The sequence below is a fragment of the Malurus melanocephalus genome, unplaced genomic scaffold (assembly GCF_030028575.1).
Source record: "Malurus melanocephalus ecotype Western Australia unplaced genomic scaffold, MMel_1.1 scaffold_2, whole genome shotgun sequence".
Taxonomy (NCBI): Eukaryota; Metazoa; Chordata; class Aves; order Passeriformes; family Maluridae; genus Malurus; species Malurus melanocephalus.
The window spans coordinates 4,882,489-4,904,805 of record NW_026623234.1 but is presented as its reverse complement, the minus strand read 5'-3'; the positions used below and the strand labels follow the sequence as shown (position 1 = coordinate 4,904,805).

Sequence of the window (22,317 nt, the reverse complement as noted above, 5' to 3'; positions counted from 1 at the left end):
AGTTTTTACTAAAGTTTGTAGTATTATAATCTTTGGTCTGATTACAGAACAAAGAACACTTTCTCCTCAAGCAAGAAAATGTAATTATACTTCCATTCTCTACTCCATTTCACCCAGTTCCCTGAACTATCCTGGCTAAACAAGAACTATTCAAATAAAGGTACTATTTAAATCACAGAACTACTGAACAGATTACTGCCATTATGTAGAAAATACTGCATGTACAAGAGGTAGTGGTAACACAGATCTATTTCTTTATACTTAGAGCACCTCACATTCTTGCAGGCTCTCCTGAGTCATTCATAAAGCCACCTTGATGCTGAAAGCCTGCAGATACTTTCTCTAAGCTTTTCCACTTTATACAGTATTATTTCTGTGACCCCTACCTGCAAGATATGTATTGGTTTTGTTCACTGGGCAGTATTACCCTGTMTAAACCACATTTGGACACCTTTACATTGCAGGGAAGGTGGTCAGGCAGGGTAGTTCAGAAGATGTATAAGCCAGAGAGTAAGAGGAGAAACACCCCAGGCAATTAGCTTACCACAGGAACACTGTAGTAATAAAGCTTTTCAGYGCTGCTAAGTTATACCAGGCTAATCAAAGGGTTGATAGCAATTAGCCAGCCAAAGATGCTCTAGAACTGAAACTTTCCACATGCTATCATATTAAAAAAATTGTATTCAAAACCCAGTATGTAGCATCCTTTTCATGAAAGATGGACAAAATAAAAACAAAAAMCAAGCCTGTCCAAACTGTCCACCAAGAACTTCACATCTTTAAGTTTGCACATTCTGAATGTGGACATACGAAAACCAGAAGTAATTATTTTTTTCATTCTTACATCTAGCAACAAAAGGGAAAAATGCTTCTGGTTGGCAAATCTTTCCTCTACCCCTGAATTCCTAACAACAGGAAAAACATCACAATCATGAAGATCACCAGAAGAAAGTCCACTTACGTTTTGACATTAAGAACTAAGTAGCTATTAAGTAGCTACTCCTATATAGCTACTGCCAACCTTATTCATAGCCCAGCATGATTTGTGAAGATGCTTGTGGAAGTCCTAACTTTCTAGTATCAGTCAATCCATACTCTTTTCAGTCTTTCCAAATTAAGTTCCTGTAGTCACATATCTTCTAAATGCCTCTTAGTAATGGTAAAATACCTTAAGGAATGAAGACACAATAGGAGCAATCCCACCCTACAACAGAAGTTCTGAAGTTGTTATGGAAATGACATCACTTTCCCTCTCTGCATTTCAGTACCTGTTTATAAGCCCTCTCTGATTTTTCTCTGGCTGTTCCTGGCAGCCTAAACGCTCATTGCTGATTCCTAAAGAGCAAATTGCCTGAWGGTAAAGAATCCCATGACAGTGCTGAGGAAAGAGATTTGACAACAACGGATGTTACTACGCATTATCCAGGTAAATGTGTGATTTCTGGAGCTGCATTCAAAGCTACAGTATTTCACAGGTTTCACGCACAGCCTGAACTAAAAGCTGAGAACATTTAAGAGATTGCTAGAACACAACTTGTCCACAAAATATATCACTTGCACTTTTTATGAAACTGAACATTTTATAGTAATTCGTAACAGTTCCTTATAATTTCAATGTTCAGCTCAGAAAAAGAATGACTGAAAACCACTTTTAAACAACACTTAAAGTACAGTATCTTGCCAGACACAGAAGTTGTGCAGAAGCTGAACCATGGGACTTTTATCTGCAGAGTTACAATACCAGAACAACTCCGACACAATTTTGCCTTAAACCAACAAGGACTTGTGAACAACTAGGAGTCACAGTCTGTGACTTAGCCCAGGCCAAGCAGCCCTTCTCAGCAGGAACTCTGTGTGCAATCATCTTGCCTTGGAGATCAAGAGTTTAAGATCACCTCCCAGACCATGGCACTTGAATTAGTCTGCTTCTATAGATATTCCCAGATGGTTTTCTTCAAATCACCAAACCCACAGTGATTAACCATCCTAAGCCTCTTGATGCAGTTCAGGGCAGGAAGTGCAAAATGACAAAGATACCATCCTTCTGTTGAGGAGACTAGAAAAGTCTCTTAAGTCAAGGACACAAAGTCAGCACAACATAAGAAGGCAATCTGAAGGGCATCGATGTGAAAAAACTAACAATTAACCAGTGTAGAAAAATGTGCTCAAAAATAAACAGTAGTAGCTACTACAGGTAAGAAGCAATCATCCTGACTCTCCCTGGAGTTCTCTGAGGTTTTAAATAGCCATTTCCTGATCAACTGAAACCAGCTCCACATKCCAAATTAGTAGAGAAAGAGCTGTCTTGAGTATTTCCACTAAACAAAACCACTAGTGGACATGCATGTACTCTTTGCTTCTTTGTTTCCACTACCTTAATGAAGGAGATAAATGCCCTCTACTATCTGTTTATGTGATCTGACTGCATCCAGTCTGACAAACAATACCAGTGCAGCCTGTACAGTAAGGGACACCCCAGTGAAAAACAACATTTAAATCCAAAACTTCATTAAATCCAATTTCTTCATTAGGCATTGACATGGTACCTCATCTTGCAGGCAACAGAGATTAACAAATCCAAATTCCAGAGAGGTTTCTGCAGTCCTCTGAGATCTCACTCCTCAGCTTCACTGCTCTAGAACCAAGGCTAGCTTATCGTATTCATGTGAGCTTGTGGTGATGACTAACCCTTAGATGGCTTTCCAAACTACATCAATCAAAACCCGTGCAATTCATTTCTTTCAAAACAATCATTTCTTACAGTCTTTAATAATTACTCTTTTGCTTCATCATCCTTTTGCAGGATAAAAGAAAATACAGTTTTCAAACAGACTATTATGTGATCTAGACATTACTGCCGGTTTACCAACGAATTTGTAAGACTACCATGTCTGGAAAGTATATCTGGCATGAGGAATTAATTAACTGTGGTTCAAAACCTGATGACAACTCTGCTCAAGTTATTGAAGTATACTGGACGCATGAAATTGCCACCACCCAAATGAAGWTAAGACAGCAAAAATTCAATTTTCAGCTTGAAAGAACTTCCGAAAGTAACACCTGTGTTCAGTTTCCTCATSCTTGTGCAGCTGAGATGCTATAATCTTGTCTGAGAACAGCAAGATGGAATATGAACTGATCAGTCCATTTTTTTGAAATTTGAAGAGATTCTCTGAAAGCCACAGTTGCTCACTTAGCTGTCATAGAATAATAGAATATCCTRAGTTAAAAGAGACCCACAAGGATAATCAAAGTCCATCTCCTGGCCCTGCACCAGCATCATCCCCAAGAATCACACCATGTCCCTGAGAGTATTGTCCAAACTCTTCTTGCACTCTGTCAGGMTTGGTGCTGCAACCACTTCCCTGGAGAGCCTGGTCCAGGGACCAACCACCTTCTGGGTGAAAAACCTCTTCCTAATATCCAATCTAAGCTTCTTCTGACTAAATGTSATTCCATTCCCTTGGTCCCATCACTGATCACCAGAGGGAGGAGATCAGTGCCTGTCCTTCCTTTTCCCCTTGGAAAATCAATTGGAAAAGAATTTACAGACTGCAATGAGGTCTCCCCTCAGTCTGCTCCAGGCTGCACAGACCAAGTGRCCTCAGTCACTCTTCCTACGGCTTCCCCTCCAGGCCCTTCACCATCCTCATGGCCCTGCTTTGGGTGCTCTCTAATAGTTCAATGTCTTTCTCCTACTGTGGCACMCAAAGCTGCAYCCAGGACTGCAGGTGAGGCCACCCCAGGTCAGAGCAGAGCAGGACAATCCCCTCCCCTGCCCGGCTGGYGATGCTGTGCCTGATGCACCCCAGGACACTCTTGGCCCTCCTGGCTGCCCGGGCACTGCTGGCTCATATCCAATTTGCCACAGGCCAGGACCCCCAGGTCCCTTTCCATGGCAGCGCTCTCCAGCCTCTCATTCCCCAAGTTGTTTGCACATCCAGGGTTGCCCTGTCCCAGGTGCAGAATCCAGCACTTGCCCTCCTTAAACTTCATGTGGTTGGTCTCTCTGCAGAGCTTCTCCACCACTGAGAGTCACCAGCTCCTCCCAGCTCAGCCTCCCTCACAAACTTACACAGTATCCCTTCCAGTACTGCCTCCAAGTCGCTGAGATGAAGAGCACAGGGCCAAAGATGTAGCCCTGCAGAACCCCAGTAATGACAGGTCACCAGTCTGATGTCACCCCATTCACTATCACCCTTCATGCCTGACGTGTGAGACAGTTGCTCACCCATCACATGATGTGTTAATCCTGCTGAGTGCTGGACATTTTGTCCAGAATGATCCTGAAAGTATCAAAAGATTTATCAAAAGAAATGCAAAAAGATTAAATCAATTGGCTTCCACTGGTCCTCTAAATGGGTAACCTTGGGCACCTTCCTAACTCATTTCTTGAACAGTCTGAAGTCTGCTCTCCTCATTGCCAGCATCACTGGCACTTTTCCTCCTGTCACAAGGGATTTTAACTTGATTGTTTCATGGCTGCTGTGGCCAAGACAGAAGACAATTACCATTTCACTCATTTTCCTCTCTGTTATCAAACAGCAGTTCAAGGAGGGCACCTTACTTAGCTGGTTCCTGTAGTATACCTGTACCAAGAAGTTATTGCCCAGGTGGTTTAGGAATCTTCTGCACCTGTYTGTACCAAGGAACTCTAATCTGATTTTTAACTGGAAGAGGACTACATTAACAGAAAAGGACTAAAAGAATCTTATACTGTCAAAATCTTGAAGACAGGRATATTATCTCTCCTATTTTTCATTTGTCTGTCCTTCAATTCTTCTCCAGTTTAACCTTTCTCTTTCCACTTGTATGTTATCCCAAGAAAAGGCTTAGCTCCTATGTCCATTTGACTGAATCTTGAAACTACAGCATCATAATTTTAAGTAACAATGTACTGTTTCCTAAGTCATGTAGTGATATATAAAAATAAAAGAATTACACATGGGATTGCCTTATTTTAATTTTAGGGTTAAATTTTATGGAGATTAACCCTTGAGCTTTCAAGTCTAAACGTATCTTTTAAACTACATTAACCACAAAGTTTTACTCTTATTCTGTGACTTTTGGAGCAATTTGTTTTCTATCCAATAAGGAATGAGAGCTTTCTCATACTATTTAAGTGTATTATTAACTTGAAAAAGGAATTAAGGATGGATTCAAACATTCCTTCCAGAAATAAATGCTAACTAAGGCTACAAAGACTAAATAGAAGAAAACAGTTTAAAACAACAGAAACATTAGATTGGCTACTACATTTTTGATCATTAAATCACATTACATTAACTCAAGTTACTTGAGTAAATAGTGGAGGAAGACAACCTGCAACGGTTCTATTACAGATTGCTCAATATAATTCCTGTTACCTGAAAAATGGGCAATTTCTACAAGGCCACTACACTGCTACCTAAAAAAGCATGCAACTAAGAAATAAGACATTTCCACCTGGAACCCTGATATAGACTTCCTAAAGAAACTGAGGTCCCAAAACATAAACACACACTGTCTTTCAAATCCATGGGTTAWGACACGTTAGTTGATCAATTTAAAAAAAAAAATCACTTCATAAATAGTTAAAATGTTTACCACTTTTTCAACATCTACTTCCTCTTCACTTGGGAAGTCAGAAGCACCATCCAGCATCTCATCAGCAGAATCATCCGTTTTTTCATCCTCTTCATCTTCCTCTTCATCTTCCTCTTCATCCTCTTCTGTATCATCAGCAGTTATATCAATAGTGGGCATGTAACCCTTGCTGTGCGCTCTCTGTTCTGGTGCTGTCAGGAAGTCACTTTTCTCTGATCTGTCAGCTTTGTTATCCACTTCACTTCTACTTTCTAGAGGAGGTACGATGCTAGATATTTTGCTCCAAGAGCTGTTGACATGTGTTAGAATATCATGGCCTGTTTTCATTTCTTCCAGAGAATCAAATGCACCTTCTTCTTTGCTGTCACCGATTTCGTGCCTAGCTATGTTTCCTTTGCCTTCCTCACTACTGACTGCATGCTCTTCTCCTGAAGCATTAGCCTGTTCTTTTGCAGAAGCAGTTCCAGACCTACTTCTTGTTTCCTCTCYTATGTTTTCCACTTCTGTAGAGCCCTTGTACTCCATCCTTTCCATATCTGGCTGTGAAGCATCGCCCTGGCATTCTTGTTTGTTCTGAAACAGTTCAGACTCTCTTTCTTCCTCCTTGATCTTCACCTGTATATTTTGCTCTTGTTGACTATGCAACTGCCCAGAACTTGGTCTGCTGTCCTCCTTCATCTCTGTCTGCAAATCTTCTTCCTCCTCTTTTACTTGTTTCTCCTCCTGTTCAGCTTGTTCCTTCCCATGGTTCTTGAACTGCACAATCTCCCAATTAAGGCTCTGTGAATGTGCATTATCCAGAAGAGCAACTGAAGACTGATCTGATGACCCACAAACAGTTTCAGAGTCAGCTAAAACTGCTTCCACAACAGTTTCAGAATTGACAGAATCCTCTTTCTCTTCAGAAGCACCTTTCTCTTCCTCATCATTTGGCTTCTCACTGATGTATGAATGGTCAGATGATACGACATCTGCAGAAACATCATGCTGAGAAGAAAAGCTATAATCACAGGAACTCTCTAGCACCTTTGAGTTTTTCTCCACCATTTCTAATGTAGTGGAATTTCTATCACCACTAGGTGTGACTGTGCCAGATGCTGACTCTTCACCAGCATTTGACTGGGTAATCAACAACTCATTTTCTTGTTTCCCATCTGGCACTGAGAYCTCAGACTCTGTAACTTCAATGTCATCTGAGCATAGAGCCTTCCCATTCTCCTTCTGCTGTGCAGCACCTGAGTCCTCTTTCTTGCATATTTTCCTGTAATCCTTCTTCATCTGAAGAGATGCAAAATGGTGAAGAATAGAGTTTGGCACAGTCTTCTGTCCCGGGAGCTGAAGTAAAGCAAAACTTCCTGACTGTAAAGGTATGAGATTAGCRGTGGTGGCTGGCAGACCACCTGAGCTGCAGCTCAGTTTACACTCAGAGGCTGTTTGGTTTGTGATATTGCTGACAGCAGAGGAAGAGATCCTCAGAGTCAGAGTGCCTGCCTGTGACACAAAACTTGTTACTGAAGGAAGAAGAGAAGACGCTTGAGTGGCTGTATTGGATGGTGGGGATAACTTGGGTACTGCAGTTTGTACAGCTGAATTTGCAGCAGGAGAAGTGGAAGACACAGAGGAAGTGGGAGAAACAGGTGACTCAGGAAGCTTAGAAGGTGCAGGCAAGCGGATTCCTACAACAGAGCCTGTGAGGAAAACAAAACATCAACTAAGACTTTCTCAAAGCAACTTTTTTCTTTCAGTTTAAGTATTTGATGCTGTACTAGAAGCAGACACCACTCTCAAAGTTCACAATGTATGCAGGTATTGGACCACAAGTTCTCAGTGGAAAAGTTGGTTCTGCATAAAGACATGTAAACTTGAATTTTTTAAGCAGCACCCCAATAAAACACATGAATTGGCCACTCTAAAACTAACAGATTTAATGGCAAGTTCCAGCATTAAGCTTTTTAATCAAAAAGGTCACTGCATTGAAARTCCTGCATTTTACTTTCCCATTTATTGGAAAATGGGGCAATTGGGGTTTTGCAAAACAAGAAAGTAAAAAAAATAGTATTTAAWTTTTTTTTCCTCTTAGAGAAAGTTTTTCTCTGTGGCAGTCTATGTCAAAATTATACCATTATATCACAATCTTTTTCACCTTTATGAACTCATCTGCAGTGTTTCAATATTCAAGGAGAAAAAAGTATTACCACTGGCAACTAGTTTCTCTTGTTCAGCAAGAGCCTCAAAACAGAAAGAGGTTAAATAAACTTGTTGACTGATTCTTTACACCTCATGCTCAAACCTCAATTAAAGCTCAGCATTGTTTTCTCTCCAGAGTTTTATCTACTGTGCTTGCTCTTGCCTCTCCCTTCCACCCTACTCTCTCCCCATCTCTTGAAGATGTGTTTTGATACAGGAGACCAGAAGAAAAAGTCCTTCTATACAGTAAACATGCATTTGGGTTAGAATTTACAAATATGTACAACAGCATATCCAACCTACAATTTCTAACTCTTCCAACCCTGTCTTCAACTGTACGCTAGAGAAACAGCTGAAAATCACACTTAGTTTTCTCCTCACACTTTTAAGGAGGAAAAAAACTGGCAATTTTGTACTGCAGTGAAACATTTCATCTGAGTGTCTTCTGTAAACACATTAACCAACCTCGAAACCTAACACAAACAGAGCAGCACATCTAATGAAACATGGGTAACAGGTCATTCTTTCTAAGAGAATCACCAGCAAGAATTATTTTTGCATCACCAGGTCTCTTTTAAATTGTGACAGTACAGTGGACTGTCACACACACACATAGGCCCTTTTACTTGTTGTAGAGAACTGCAAAATTTTGGTGACTTAGCTATTAACTGCACTTTCTGAGTATTACACTCATGGTATTTAAGTTGTATGGGATCTAAGCCATTACACTGTGTTCAACTACTGACACAGAACCAAGTAAGACCTGCTCAATTATTTTCAGAGGGTGAAAGGAGCATCAAAAAACGTTTATCTCCTTGTTAATTTCTGAGTAACACACTGGTCAGTCATGAAAGAAGCACTGGACTTTGTACCTGGATTGCGGAGCATCACTGGCTGCACACTGGGCTGGGCACCCGCAGCTCGAACCTGCTGCAGAGGAACAAGCTGAATGATCTGCCCGTTGGGGTGTCTGAACAGGTTCACAGCCCCGGGGCTCCTGAGAGGCTGCAGGACCATCCTCTGCCTCTGTGCCAGCTGCGTGTTGTTCAGCGGTCGCAGAGCAGAAGGTGTCTGGTGCACCGGAATCAGCAGCAATCGAGGTCCGACACGTTTGTCTGTTCCAGGAGCTATCTTTGGGGGAGTCTTATTTGCAGCTTGTGGAACAGCATCTTCTGAAATATTTTTAAAAGTTACATAAAAATCAGTTTAAAAGACTGCCTACAAATCAGGCATTATTCTTAATAAAYACGAGTGCAAATATTTCGGAAACAACTGCATCTATTTCAAATTTATCTGAAGGCAAGTTTTTATTTTTCTATTCACAGAATGCATATAGCCAAGCAGTTCAGAACAGTTTTCGTTTTTTCCTATGTAGTTCTACTGACATTTCTCGACCATGACATGGTCGAATAATTCCATACCTAATTCCTCGACTCTATGCCAACCATGAAATTCTAGCAGTTCTAACTCGGCTACACATTTCTATAGGCCGAGGAATGATGTGAGGCTTCACAGCAGTCATTGACCAAATAGTTACATTTTTTCCCTTCTCTACCAGTTCAGGCTGGAATACAAAAAACAACTTAAGAGATGACATTTCTCATCCTATTTTGTAAAGGGGAGCAAGGCAAGTGAATCCATATTTAAATTGAAACCAGTTGCAGACTGTATTACAGCTACAAAAAGAGGCAGAATAAGAAAAACAAGTGTTTGCAGTAATAATCCAAAGCACCTAAGCATTACCTTTTCTTGGACACCGTGGAGGACTTGAATTAACYCCTGACAGTATCACTGGAACAGAGACAGCAGAGGAAGTCAGTGTGGTCACCACAGGTGTAGCTGCTGCAGCTGTCGTTAGTACAACTGTAGAAGTGGATGTTGTGACAACAGGACAAGTAACAGGTGGTGGTGTTACTACAGTTTTTGGCAATGACATAGTTGCTACTGCTGCAACAATCCCTGTTGTTTTCATTGTGTCCACAGTAGCAGCAGGAGTGGTGGATGAGGGAGTTGTACAGGTGTTCATTCCAGACGTTGCAGGAGCAGCCGTGACTGTAACTGCAGGAGGAGAGCAGGCAGGTTCACCAGCATTTGTCTGGCTAGAAGTGGTCACAGCAGGTGCTGCTACACCGGTACTTTCCACAGCAACTGGAGAAGTGGTGACGGCTGCAGTGACCCCAGGAGAGACCGTGCACTGAGCTGGAGATGGCGTTGAAGGAACCACGGGAGCAACAACCGTGATCGGTGTGGGCTTGATACTGAGCAACTGTGGCCCTGAGGCAGGCTGCCGTGTGCTCACTCCAGGAATCTTCTGCTGGAGAGTTCCCGCTTTGTTTAGCACAAACTGGGCAAACACACCACCAGGTGAGGGTCGGGCAGCTGCAAATAAAAACTTGCTGGTCAAAATTTTAGTAATTTCCTGTCTTTCATGAGGTGCTACAATTGTAATTGAGCCTCCACTTTCTACGCACCTTGTAATTAAATCAAAAACCTTTATGGCAGTCCTGAATATGCTTTACACTTTAGAAATATGTCTGCCTTATCCCCTTACTGTAGCTTTTTACTGCATTTCTTCCTGGACACATAAAAGATTCAGGTCTTGAAAGGTTGTCCTTCATTGTAAAACCATGGACAATCCTAACWAACAGTGCAGGAAATCAAACACCTAAGTGAAATAATGAGCTCCAATTATTTTCTAAACCTCTACTTCTTTGTGTAACAGCATGTGTCATCTTCCCCTTTCCACTGCTTGCTGATTTTCATCCCCTTTCCAACGTACTCATCCTACACAGGCACAGGGGAAAGGGATGGGAGGGATACAGTTTCCCCTTCTAATTCCAGTGACATTCATGCAACTGCAGACTGGATGGAACAAATTTAACCAATGGAAGGAAATTCATCACCATGAGGAAGATCCTTCACCTCATCCCTTCCTCTCCAAGGGACGAGAATACTGCATTTACATCACTCCAGATGCCTACAGATGAGTAAAACAGTAAAGATTATGGAGCAAGCCCAACTTAAACACTGCAGTTATTTACACATACAGCATTTTAAACCCAGACTATGCCAGAAGTAGTAATTTTTACTTAGATCACACATGCAGCAATGACTTCACCCATCAGTGAAACTCTTCTATACTGCATAAACACACAAACCAACAAGTTTTGTTACAAGACAAAGAAAACAACACACCCATTTATGCGGCAATGAAAATTTAGGCAGAACAAAAAATCAATCAGAATTTAAAGTTTTGCCAGGACACAGGTAACATCCTTTTCCCTTGCAAAGCTCATTCAGATCTTTAAATAATGTGGGGAATATGTGGATGGTACTAGGTTTCTTTTTTCAAACTTATACAAAATGTAATAGTTAAAGGCAACTTCCTCTATTGCCATGCTGGGGTAGCCATTTCAGTACCAACTCAGATACACAAGTAACTCATGCATCTTTTTTTTTTTAACTCAAAGTGTTGTCTAAGTCCAACCCTGTTTAGCTTGTGAAATCCAATGTGATTAGAGGCTGGCGTGGTTATTGGCTGCACACCTGTTGTTTCGCTAATCCAGATTTGGATCATCTTGTCTTTCACTGCTGCTTCACACATCTTTGGTGGTCACAAGAATTATGAGTGCAACATCAGCAGAAAATCTAACAGTGAAGAACCATGTATTAGAGTGATACTTTGCTCATTTGAAGTCAATCTCTGATGAAAAGCAAGTAAAAATGATAGTCACAAAACTCCAAACAAAATTCCAATTTAATATTTGGTGAGTCTCCATCCACTCTTTCTCATCTCTAAAAAAACGCACTAGTAGCATTAATAAAACAACTAATAGTCAACATCTGTAATCTTACTCTGAAGTCAAAATAAAACTTTCTCCTTTAAAGAGGTTATTTACTGCAGAGGCAACTCAGGTAGGCAATGCAGCCAAAGGCAGCATGCACTGTTGCACAGAACTCAACATTAACGCTGTACACTCACTTTGTACTTCAGCTTCACGCAATTTAAAACACAGTAATAAGTTCCAACCTACCTATCTCTCTCTCTGCTGGGACATGGGTTTTCAGAGTCGTCACAGTGGGGGTTGWAGTGCTGGAGGAAGATGTAGTTTTAGGAGCTGAGGTTGTGGGCTCCTGGACTGATGGTGTCCCAGAAGCAGGTGTTTTAGCACTGGGTGCTACCTTGGAGATCACAGTACTGAGGGCTGCGATATCAAGTACTGTGGGCTGCAGCCTGCCTGTGATATAAGCTGCTAGCCGATTGGCAGGATGTAATGCCCCCATCTGTCCCAAAAGCAGTTTGGCCTGAGGATACCTTTTATCATTAACCTGAAAAAAGTGGAAAAGGGAAACTTTGTGAAAAGAACGCTAATTCACCACTTCTGGAGAGGTGTTTCATTCTATGGGACTTCTAAATGTCCCTTTAAAAAAAATCATTGCAATTCGGAATGGGAATTCCTAATGTCCTTATCACCCAGAACTTCAAACAACTCTTGTTTTATCTTTGTAGTACWGATTTAAAAGCTGCTCAGACTCTCATAATAAAACCAGAGTCCAATGAACATGTGAAATCACTGAAATTAGGTAAGAGTGAAGCTAGCACCTTTTTGCTATCCCTTACTTATGCTATAGTCCTGAATAAAAATAGGTTCCCAAATTCAAGGAGAATTTTGGAAAGAATTCTCAAACCTAATTAAGACCTGTCATCACAAAAGAAAGAATACTGATGACATATACATTGAGACAAAACTCTAAAGAGTTTGTAAAAATTGTAACAACTTTTTCCGTATCCCCAGTGTTGCTTAATAATGTAATTAAGGTATGATGAGTTCACTAACTTAAAATTCGAAGTTGTAGTGGCAATGCACTGCACAGGAAAAAGAACATATTTCTGAATGTCAGGCTTTATGCCTATTGGACAATGGCAAGTTTGGGTAGTAATGCACTTTGCTTTCAGGTTGTTTGATAAGACATTCTCAAAGCCAAATATATTTAACACACTACTAAATAAATCATAGTTTTTATTGATCAACTTTTACTGAAAGTAGGAAATCACCTAATTTTTTTCTCTCCACTAGCTTCTCTTTCAGAGGGTGTCATATCTGCAAAGTGTCAGGAAAATATGCTACTCAAGTTTTCTATTTCATATAGCTTTCCTGAAGGTGATTTTACTATAAGCACAAATAGCACTGATGGAAAAAGATSTTCATCCTAGCCCTGCAATTCCTACTACTAATTCTTAACACCAAGTCAGCAACATAAAATTGCAGGGAAAAGACYTTTTGAATTTAACATTATGAAGTCTCTTGAGAAACATAATCTATGAAGAGGATTCAGGCTGTTAGTGAAGACTTAACAGCAAGCTGTAGCAAAAAGCAATTTGATGTTTACATTTTCATTTTAAAGTTTTGTCCCAGTGCATACTTCCCCAGAAAATATTTTTGTGGACTCACACAGTCATTCATTTAGGAGCATTATCTGTCAAATGCACATTCAGGGGGTTTTCCAAAGAATTAAAAAGATCTTAATAGAGATTCTGTACTTGGGTCRACAAGACCCAAATTGCCAAAAAGACAACTTAACAGATTTCCTGTTATTGAGTCAATCTTGAAAGAGATAAGCTTATCAAGAGGAATGCCTCCAGATATTAAGAAATCTTGTATGGACAGGCAAAAGTCTAGGTAGACAAAATTAAAGAGTGTTCTCCCCTTCAAGGAGTTCTGGGATAGTACTGGATGAAACTGCATCTAATCTCCACAGTAAAGGCAGAGGGACCCACCTGAATCAAGCCAGAGGGGCTCATATTAGCTTTGCATTTGTAGACAACCAGCTTTCCTGCAGGAGAAACCCCTGCATAGAAAGGCAAGCCTTTGCCCCAATGCAGCTTCTCCCGCAGTTTGTCCACTGGCTCTGCCCGCATGACCTTTACATTTTCTGAGTTATTGCATGAYGGCACTGCGCTATCAGGAGTCTCCAAGACAGGGATCTCGGGCTTCTCATCCTTGTCCTGGTAGGACGGCACTGAAATTTTCACTCTGGAGGAGCAGACAGGAGGATGATTCTCATCCTGGGCCTTGTATTCCGAAGCCAATTCAATAAAGAAGCTACCCACTTTGAGGCACTGTGGCGCGTTACTGTTGATATGCTGTGATAAGATGGTCAAGATCTTATTGTGATCTTCCTCCRAGTTGCAGTCAGAGATAATCTCGATAAGTTTGGTTGGTTCACCTTGAGTGGCATGATGAACACAGGAGGTGGAGAAAGAGTCCCCCTCACTACGGGAAGAACACCAGCTTTTCTCTGAGAAAGAATTGAAATAGGTTTCTGCAATACTATGGCATTTTAATCCCCTACACAGTCAAACAATTTCATTCTGCCCATACCTCCACCCTTGTCTCAGCTCAGCTGCAAGCCAACAACAAGTAAAAGAACTGTTCAAAGCATCACTTCCCCTTGCAGAGCTTCACCGGCAACCAAAAACTCACTGCAAAACTAATATAATTATTTCTCACACTTCAGTCCCTGCAGCCATACCACGTCAGGTTGTATCCCATTGCATCACAAGCTAAACAAAGCTGGGTTGTTTCAATACATGGGTGAAGTTCTCCAAATACACCAACACACAGTAGCAAGCATCAGTGGTTACTCAAGAGATGGCACTTTGCTCTTGTAGTCAGAAAAGCACCCATGGTCTATAATGGCATGAGGGGAAAACATGCCGCTAGCAGAACTGACTTTTGCAGAACATGTGTAAACAGAAGCTTGACCTTTTGCTGTCCTTAGAGACACAACGACCCTTTTTGCAAAACTGTAAGGATGTTGAGCCCTGTGTCCTGGCCATTTTAGCTTCACCTACCAAWGCACCAGCATTTTCAACTAATTGTACTATTTTTCCATTCCCATCCTTAAATGTAGAGTGCGCTGTTGTATACATTAAACAGTAAGACCATCAGCTCAAAAAGGCAGATACATTTCATTAGTGGATGACACAATGCCTCTAGTGTACGTCTCATGTTAAGGCTTGCAACATGATTTGGGCTACTTCAGACTGAAAGAAAACACAGATGTCTAGCCTACTTCTTCATGAACTAGAAATTCAAATCCAATATTTGTAACGCAGCAAAACTTCAACCTTCCAACTTGAACTAAACAAATTCAACGTTAAACAATTCCAAATAAAGCACAGGCACTTCCTGGTCCCATATAGTTTTATGTGAAGAACCTGAGGATYCCATCCTCCCAGTACCACTTGGACATTTAATTCTTCAGTAGTTACAAAGCAATACTAAAAAAAAAGAGGGAGGAAAAAATACCCAGGCAAAGCAAAAGCATTCATCTCCATACCCTTCCAAGTATCTAATTATCTCTCTTGAAAACAAGGCTGCAGCATAGTTTTATCTTTTACTGCTAAACAAGCTACTGCAGCACACTTAGAGCAACAGCATGTACTGGATATTTAGTCTGCTGTATCTCCATGTGGCCCACAAACGCACAGCGGCTAAGAAAACAGGAAATTGTATTCATATAATAAGATTTTTATTAACAACTGTAATAATGCCCCAAGCAAACGGACTTTTGTTTCATCAGTAGTGCCAAGTCTTTTTTAAGAAATACCACAAAAACCTGTAAATATCAAGAGGTTGTATTATACTTAAGACTCAGCTCTTACCTCCTGATTTATTAGTGTCTTTGTCTACCTCACTGGTTGCCTTCTCAGGAGACTGAAGCTCTGGTTCATACTCCTGCTGGAGGAAAGAAATGCAAGAAAATATTCATTCTATGCATCTCACTTCCACACTAAAAATYACAGCACAAAATGTACTAGCTCACTCCAAATCATAAAAATATGCTGTGTTTGACTATGTTACAGGTTTCATCTTACAAGGGCTCTATTAATTTAAGCCTTATAAAATAAAGCACTTGCAGCAGGCAGGAATTTCTCCAGACCAAATGTACCAAATGCAAGTCAAGCCCTCATGTCTTGTACGAGTTTCTGAGGAAAAAATTACTTCACCATTTTCAGTATTTCTACCTGTTCTATAAAACACACTAGTTACAGTGTGACTTCTTACCTTTACAATACAACTCTGTGAATCATTTTTGTCTTTTTGCTGCTTTTTCTCCTCTCTCCTGTGTTCATAGGCTCGCACCCTTGCACAAGTCATCAAACTTTCAAAGTACATGTAGACAGGATCCTTGTCCTCCTCTCGAATCTAAAAGAAAAAAAAAAAAGAGACCAAAACTTCTCCTCTCTGTTCTAGATACACATTAGATACACAGAACAGCTTTGCTTTCTAACAGCACTTCAACATAAATGCTTCAATAGCAAAGGTCAAAAGAAAAGTCTAACATTTAAAGCTAAATCTGACCTCTCAGTACCATCACACAGCCCCATCTGTCACCACCAGCTCCCAAAATTCAAAYCAATTCTGGTATTCTTCTAAGTGAACGAACAAACCTTAAGTGTCATGCATTGTTTAACATTATCTGTTATACATTAAATAGCTATTCTGGTACATTTGTCCTTCAGCTATAACTACACTCCACTCTACAGCTGTTTTTCCTCTACTGCTGGTTGTTGCTGTTGTCTGATACTAAGATGAGGGGAGACACAAAGCCAGATCCTTAGAACACTGGCAGTGAAACCTCAAGAAAGAACAAACTCCAAAACTACACTGAACATTCTGTGTCTGTATCCCAACATTTTTTTCAAGTAATTAATACTTAGATAGGCTACATTATGTAGCTAATAACTTTTACAAACATTACAGGACTAACAATAATTTTGCAAAAATAGTGTATCTTACTGTATTTTTAAATGAGCCTATTAGTGAATCATAATCACCTTCTACCATCTCCATATTGCTACAGTAAATTCTCAACCAAAGATGGACATAGTTAAAGGTTTGTATATACTTTTGTATTACAATTAATTCATTGCCTAGCACAGGAGCTTTTGGCACAATTTTTTTCAATTTTCAGTACCAAGAAAAACATCTCTTTTTCCTCTTACCACTGGATTGGGTCTAGGAGTGTACACTCTGCCTGATTTTGCTCCACTGGAAGATCTGTTCTTATTAGAAAGCAAGATCTCTGGGCTGGGCAGTGCCATAGATTTAACTGGTTCAATAACAGATGGTGTTGGGACGTAAATCGGCTCTGGATCTACTTCACCTTCTACTTTCACCCACAATGGACAATTCCTAACAGGTTGTTCTGGCTCTGAGTCACAGATAGCTGAAAAAAACCAGAAAAAGCAAAAAACAACTTACAAATAAAACACCACCTAACACAGCAGTAAGCAAATTTTTTGTTTGAGCTTGAGGTCTAGCCATGCAGCAATCACTAGTTCCAACTGCCAGAAAATACTACTAGTTGCTTTTCTTGGCTCAAATTCTAGTCAAAAGTGACTGGGGTTTGTCTACAAGAAAGAAGAAATGAAAATAAAAATTAKTTTACACTAATCCTTGTTTCTCACTTTTACTGTGATAAAAGATACACAGAAGCACTGCAAATTAGTGACCTTCACTGAGGTTGCTTACTGAAAAACTGAAAAACACACAAAATATCCCAGACTTGTATACTGCAGCTACATGGAAGAATTAATTTATTCCAGTAAAACACTAGAGTATACTTCGTTTCAGCTATTGCTAAAAGTATTGTTAGCAATAAACTGAAAATGTAAATTCATAGAAAATTTCTACTAATTTAGTTTTCTGAGCATACCTTAGGCCAGATGTAAAATTACCACCAATAACCATATTTTCAATGAAGCCCATGAACTATWCTGCAACTGAAAATGCAGCCCTAGATACTCACTTGTTAACAGAGAGATAACAGTACTATAATAGTAAAGATTACCAACAATGATAGCAGTAATTATCTCATATCCATAGTCTTTAAAGGTATTTAGGTATAAAGTTGAGCAAGAGTTTAAATTACAAAAAAGAAACTCCAGATATTTGATTCAATAAATAACTACACAGTGCCCAAAATGCTGATCATGTAAGTGAGAATTACAAAAAATAAAATAAAAAAGAGAAAGTGTTATTTCCTGTAAGTCAGCCAGATTCAGAAAGAGCATCACTACTACGTTGTAATAAAAAATGCCCACCAAAATTGGTGGTTTGCTGTAAGGAATCTCCACCAATACTCACTGTATTCCACCCTTTTTCTCTTCTTCCTATCTTTCTGCTTCATCTCCTCTTCTTCCCCATCCCCCTCTTCCACATCTTCATCCTCTTGCTGTTGTCCTTGTGTTCCAAACAGCACGAGATTTCCACGCACTGCCTTTTTCATCATTTTCTTATGTTTTGATCCTCCCTTCACCAGCAAGACCCTTCTCTTGAGGCAGGTACAACCAAACATACAGTCTGGCCTGCGGCAGTGGGTAGGCTGACGTTTCTCCAGAGCCAGACTGGCACATATGCAACCCAGTCGGCAGAAATCATTATTGCAAGGAGGTGCTCGCCGTCTTATTATTTTGTGAATAGGTTTGTTTTTAAGAGATGCCTAAAAAAAAGTTTTAAAGAAGCATAAACTTCAAATTTTAGTAAGAGGAATATTTTAGTAAAGTTGAATCAAGTATATGCAAAACTGCTATTCAAAGTTCATTTAAAAAACTCCTCCAGCTACATTGTTTACATATGAAATCTTGTCTTCCATATTGAAAAAAAAAGAACAGAACAGAGTTTGCATTTGTTGAGAGGCAACTAGAGACAGCACAACCATCTTGGTAATAAGTAGGACRCAAAAAAAGCAAAAGAAATTATTATGTGGCAACCAAGTTACATGACCAGGATTTTCCTGCAGTTAGTGCAACTGAAAACATAAAAATGAAAATGGCAAGGAAATGCAGTTAATGAATAACAATTGTATTAACTCAAATTTTCAATGGTGAAAATTTTAGACAATTTAAATTATTAATAATTTGTATAAACACACTATTATCACAATTAGTTTTTTCACACTGCTAAGTCAGCACTCCTCAAGTTGCACTGCGAAGACTGCACCACAAAGGAATCTCATGCTTTATCACGATCCTTAGCAGTTTCAGTCTTATTTTCTGCATCTCTATGCAACATCCGTAAGTCAGCAGATTAAAAAAAACAACAGTACATGAAAAACTATTACAGAAGTACCTGAGCTGTAAGCAGGGTTGCCAAAGAGATATCTGCTCGCTCTTCTGTAATGTATGTCCGTGGTTTCCCATCCCAGAGCGCACAGTCTTCCAAGTCCATCAACTTCACTTGAGATTTAGACAAACCTGGTGGACGTGCTGCTTGGTGATGCTGTGGTGCTTGACGCAAACTAATCTGCTTTGGAAATGTATTTTCATCCACATTTGACAGCCCAAAACCATCTGCTTGGTTACCCAAACTACTAGTAGACTTAGCAGCCTTCTCCCCTGATGCTGATGAGTTCTGTTTCTGCTTTGCAGGAAAAGGTGAAGGCAGAATAGGCTTGTAAGAAGATTTTCCTCTGCTGTTTGTAGATGTCTGTCTGGTTTGAGTCTTTGTCTTCCTGGAGGTAGATGATGGAGGAACAGGCTTGAATGTGTAAGATGTTGATGGAATTACAGTGGACTGCTTCTTTAAAACACTGTCAAGTGTTCGAACATAGCTAGTGCTCTTAGTGGGAAGCTGATAGACCACAGGAGAAGTGGGAGTGTTAGAAGAGAATCCCATACTTGTTTCCATCAATTTCCCTTCATTTTCCAGGTACTCATCCAGTTTGTCACTACAGAACGCTGAGCGATTCTTCAACGAACCTTCTGAACTGCCTCCTAAATTAAAAAAGAGTACATTAGCTCCTGGAGTTAAATCAAACACYGTAGGACAAAGGTAAATACATCTCTAAAAAATGCACTCTTCAACAAGAATTGTATATAATATAGGCACACCAAATATAATCCATTCTGAAACACAACCAGCAGCCTCCACAATYGTTTCTGTGGAGATCTGACATGTGAATTTGTGGTGAGCTGGCCTTGTCTGCACTCCAGGTGCCTGCCAAGACACTYTATCACTCCCTTTCTCAGCAGAATGGGGGGTTGAAAGTAAGCTGCACAAAACCTCATGGGTCAATATAAAAGCAGTTTAATAAAGTAAAAGCAAAGGCCACGTGTGGAAGCAAAGGCAAATACAAGATTTATTCACTACTTCCCATCAGGCACTTCCCTGAACACAACACAACGTTGTATAGAAGTGCAGAAGGTACAATATAAATATTTAACCTTAATATAAAGCAAAAAAATGGCAAATTTTCAACAATCCATTTGAGGTATGGCAAAGTAATCACATATGTGAAGAATATCTGCTCTAACTGGAGTTAAAAATACACTAATATAAATGAAAATTACTCAGGTTCACTAGGGTTCCCGAGGCAACAGAATTCTGGAATTACCATACTTCCATATAAACTCAAAACTCACAAACAAAATCAAAACTATTAACAGCTTTGATCTTCATTCAAGCCTTCTGTGTAGAACATGTATTTTTATCTTATTCAAAGTTTCTCTCTTCCCTCATTAACCTCCATTCTGACTATGGAACCAGTACTAATTCTTTAATCACAAGAGTTTCAACATTAAAAAAAAAAAAAAACTCACCAAGACACACACAAATACCAAACTGCAAGATCTACAGAAGGCCAAGAAAATACCTACATATTGGAAATATGTACACTGATCTATCTCTTTTTACTTTTTTTTACCTTCATTTCTAGAAGCACCATGAAGCTTCCCTCGCCAGCCTTTGATTTTCGTGAAATCATTTGTCTTCCCTGTCCTGGAAACAAAAGGAAATCCAGTATCTGGAAAAGAAGAAAGCTACCCTCAGTTTATGAACCAAGTTTGATTGTGTCRGTGTCTTAGCAAATTCTGCTTATTCCTTTGCAGGAATAGGTGAACAGTAGCAAAATCAAAAGGTTTGAAGCAATTTGATTTTTACTTTTTTTTTAAGAATACTCAACAAGGCCAAACTTTGTGTAGAGTTCTGCGTTATGACCGAGCATCTCCTATCCCATGCAAAAAGCGTTTCCTGCATTTTCAGTTTTTTTCAACTGCAAAAGCAGTTGGCTCCAAAAGTCTAACAGGCCAATCAACTAACCAGTAGGCTAAAATGGAACAGGCAGGTTCTATGCTGATCCTAYAGCTTCACTCAGCTACAAGACCGATTTGATTCTCTCCCCTGAGTTGAGCCAACGACTTTTTGTAAGACCTGTGGAAACTTCATTTAATGTTTACTATTCTGTCAAACTTAGATGAGTATCAATGAGGGGCATGGACAGAGAACAACCACAACAGGCAACAGTTACATCTCTGTCATATTATGCATCAACCTTGGGAGCTAAGATGGAATGTAAAAATACTAACAGGGATCTTCATGGCCGTTTAATATATTGCTAGGCTAGAAATAATTGCATTGGACACTAAGCTGACTGAGGTCTTCTGAACTGAATCTTCCTGTCCTGCAGAGTAAACAATCTGAGATTCAGCGTCTGCCTCTACCAGCTCCTAAAAGCAGTAGATTAAGAAAGACATAAGCAATCAGAATATTACAGTAGGAGAAACAGTTAAGTAGAAGACAGATAAGAATATAAGATAACCTATATATTGCTCATCCAGTTCACTATTAAAAACAGTACCTACCAACAGTATGAGAATCATAGTCATAGTATAATGAGAAATGCACTTGTTTGGATACCAAGTAAGTTTAAGAAAGAACAACTAGTCACAACTTCTGTAATAAATAATAATCACAAAGTTACAAGTTAGCCCCCAAGTGGTATATCAAGCCCTTCTGGAAAATTCTGATACTCAGCTCTGTGAAAGACAACTTTTTTTTTTTTGTTTCGTATGTGAGCAACATCAGAATTCAGATTGCTTAAGCTTTTTCTGAGCAAATCAAGAASTCAGTACAATCACAAACATCACAGAACAGGAAGCCTGAAAACAATCCAGCCCCAATTACTTAGGACTCCTTGCTCAGTAACCACATAACAATCTAAGGAAATTTTCATATTTTGTCATTCTMGTATCTTTTGATCTCTTTAGATACAAAGTTGAACTAAACAGCCATTCTCTCCTTATCATTGATAATGAAAGGTGGTACTTGAGATTACATGAAGTTCATATTCTACCCACCTGGAGAACTGGGGTTGGTACCTGGATAGCTCCACAGAGAGTAATTCGAGTAGGAAAGAGGAAGCTGCACACCCAAATACTTCAAGTCAATACTCATTGTTGGATCCACAGAATTCAACTTCAGTCCCACTACAAGAAGCAARGATCAGAAAATGTCTCAATGCAGCAAGATGTTAGGAAAAAGAAAGTCAGGGTATTTACTAAAAGACAAATCATTAAGTTATACACTAGCTTTTCTAGCATTCACCTACCATTTAAAGAGACTTGGAAAAAAACATTGGTGCCATAACAGTTACTTACACTGGATTTATAGCCAGTATAATTTAAAGAGCATTTTACGCAATGGAAATCTGAGAAAAAAAATGGAATTACTTTTTGTAGTTTTTTTTATTGCTACT

At 39.7% G+C, this 22,317-nt stretch overlaps 1 protein-coding gene across 5 annotated transcripts in view; it reads right to left on the bottom strand.

The window, feature by feature from the left end:
• Nucleotides 1-22,317, bottom strand: part of MGA (MAX dimerization protein MGA) — a 58,324-nt gene that overhangs the window by 13,893 nt on the left and 22,114 nt on the right. For 3 of the 5 annotated variants that reach the window (XM_057365732.1, XM_057365723.1, XM_057365752.1), the window contains exons 6-17: nt 21,920-22,048; nt 20,488-20,586; nt 18,915-19,558; nt 17,931-18,285; nt 16,787-17,010; nt 15,846-15,986; nt 15,443-15,518; nt 13,553-14,073; nt 11,808-12,102; nt 9,517-10,152; nt 8,646-8,945; nt 5,587-7,274 (exon numbers count right to left, since the gene is read on the bottom strand). In XM_057365732.1, coding sequence (XP_057221715.1) covers nt 5,587-7,274; nt 8,646-8,945; nt 9,517-10,152; nt 11,808-12,102; nt 13,553-14,073; nt 15,443-15,518; nt 15,846-15,986; nt 16,787-17,010; nt 17,931-18,285; nt 18,915-19,558; nt 20,488-20,586; nt 21,920-22,048 — 5,108 coding nt within the window. The remainder of the gene's footprint in view (nt 1-5,586; nt 7,275-8,645; nt 8,946-9,516; nt 10,153-11,807; nt 12,103-13,552; nt 14,074-15,442; nt 15,519-15,845; nt 15,987-16,786; nt 17,011-17,930; nt 18,286-18,914; nt 19,559-20,487; nt 20,587-21,919; nt 22,049-22,317) is intronic. The other 2 variants (XM_057365742.1, XM_057365762.1) reach the window with 2 other exon arrangements.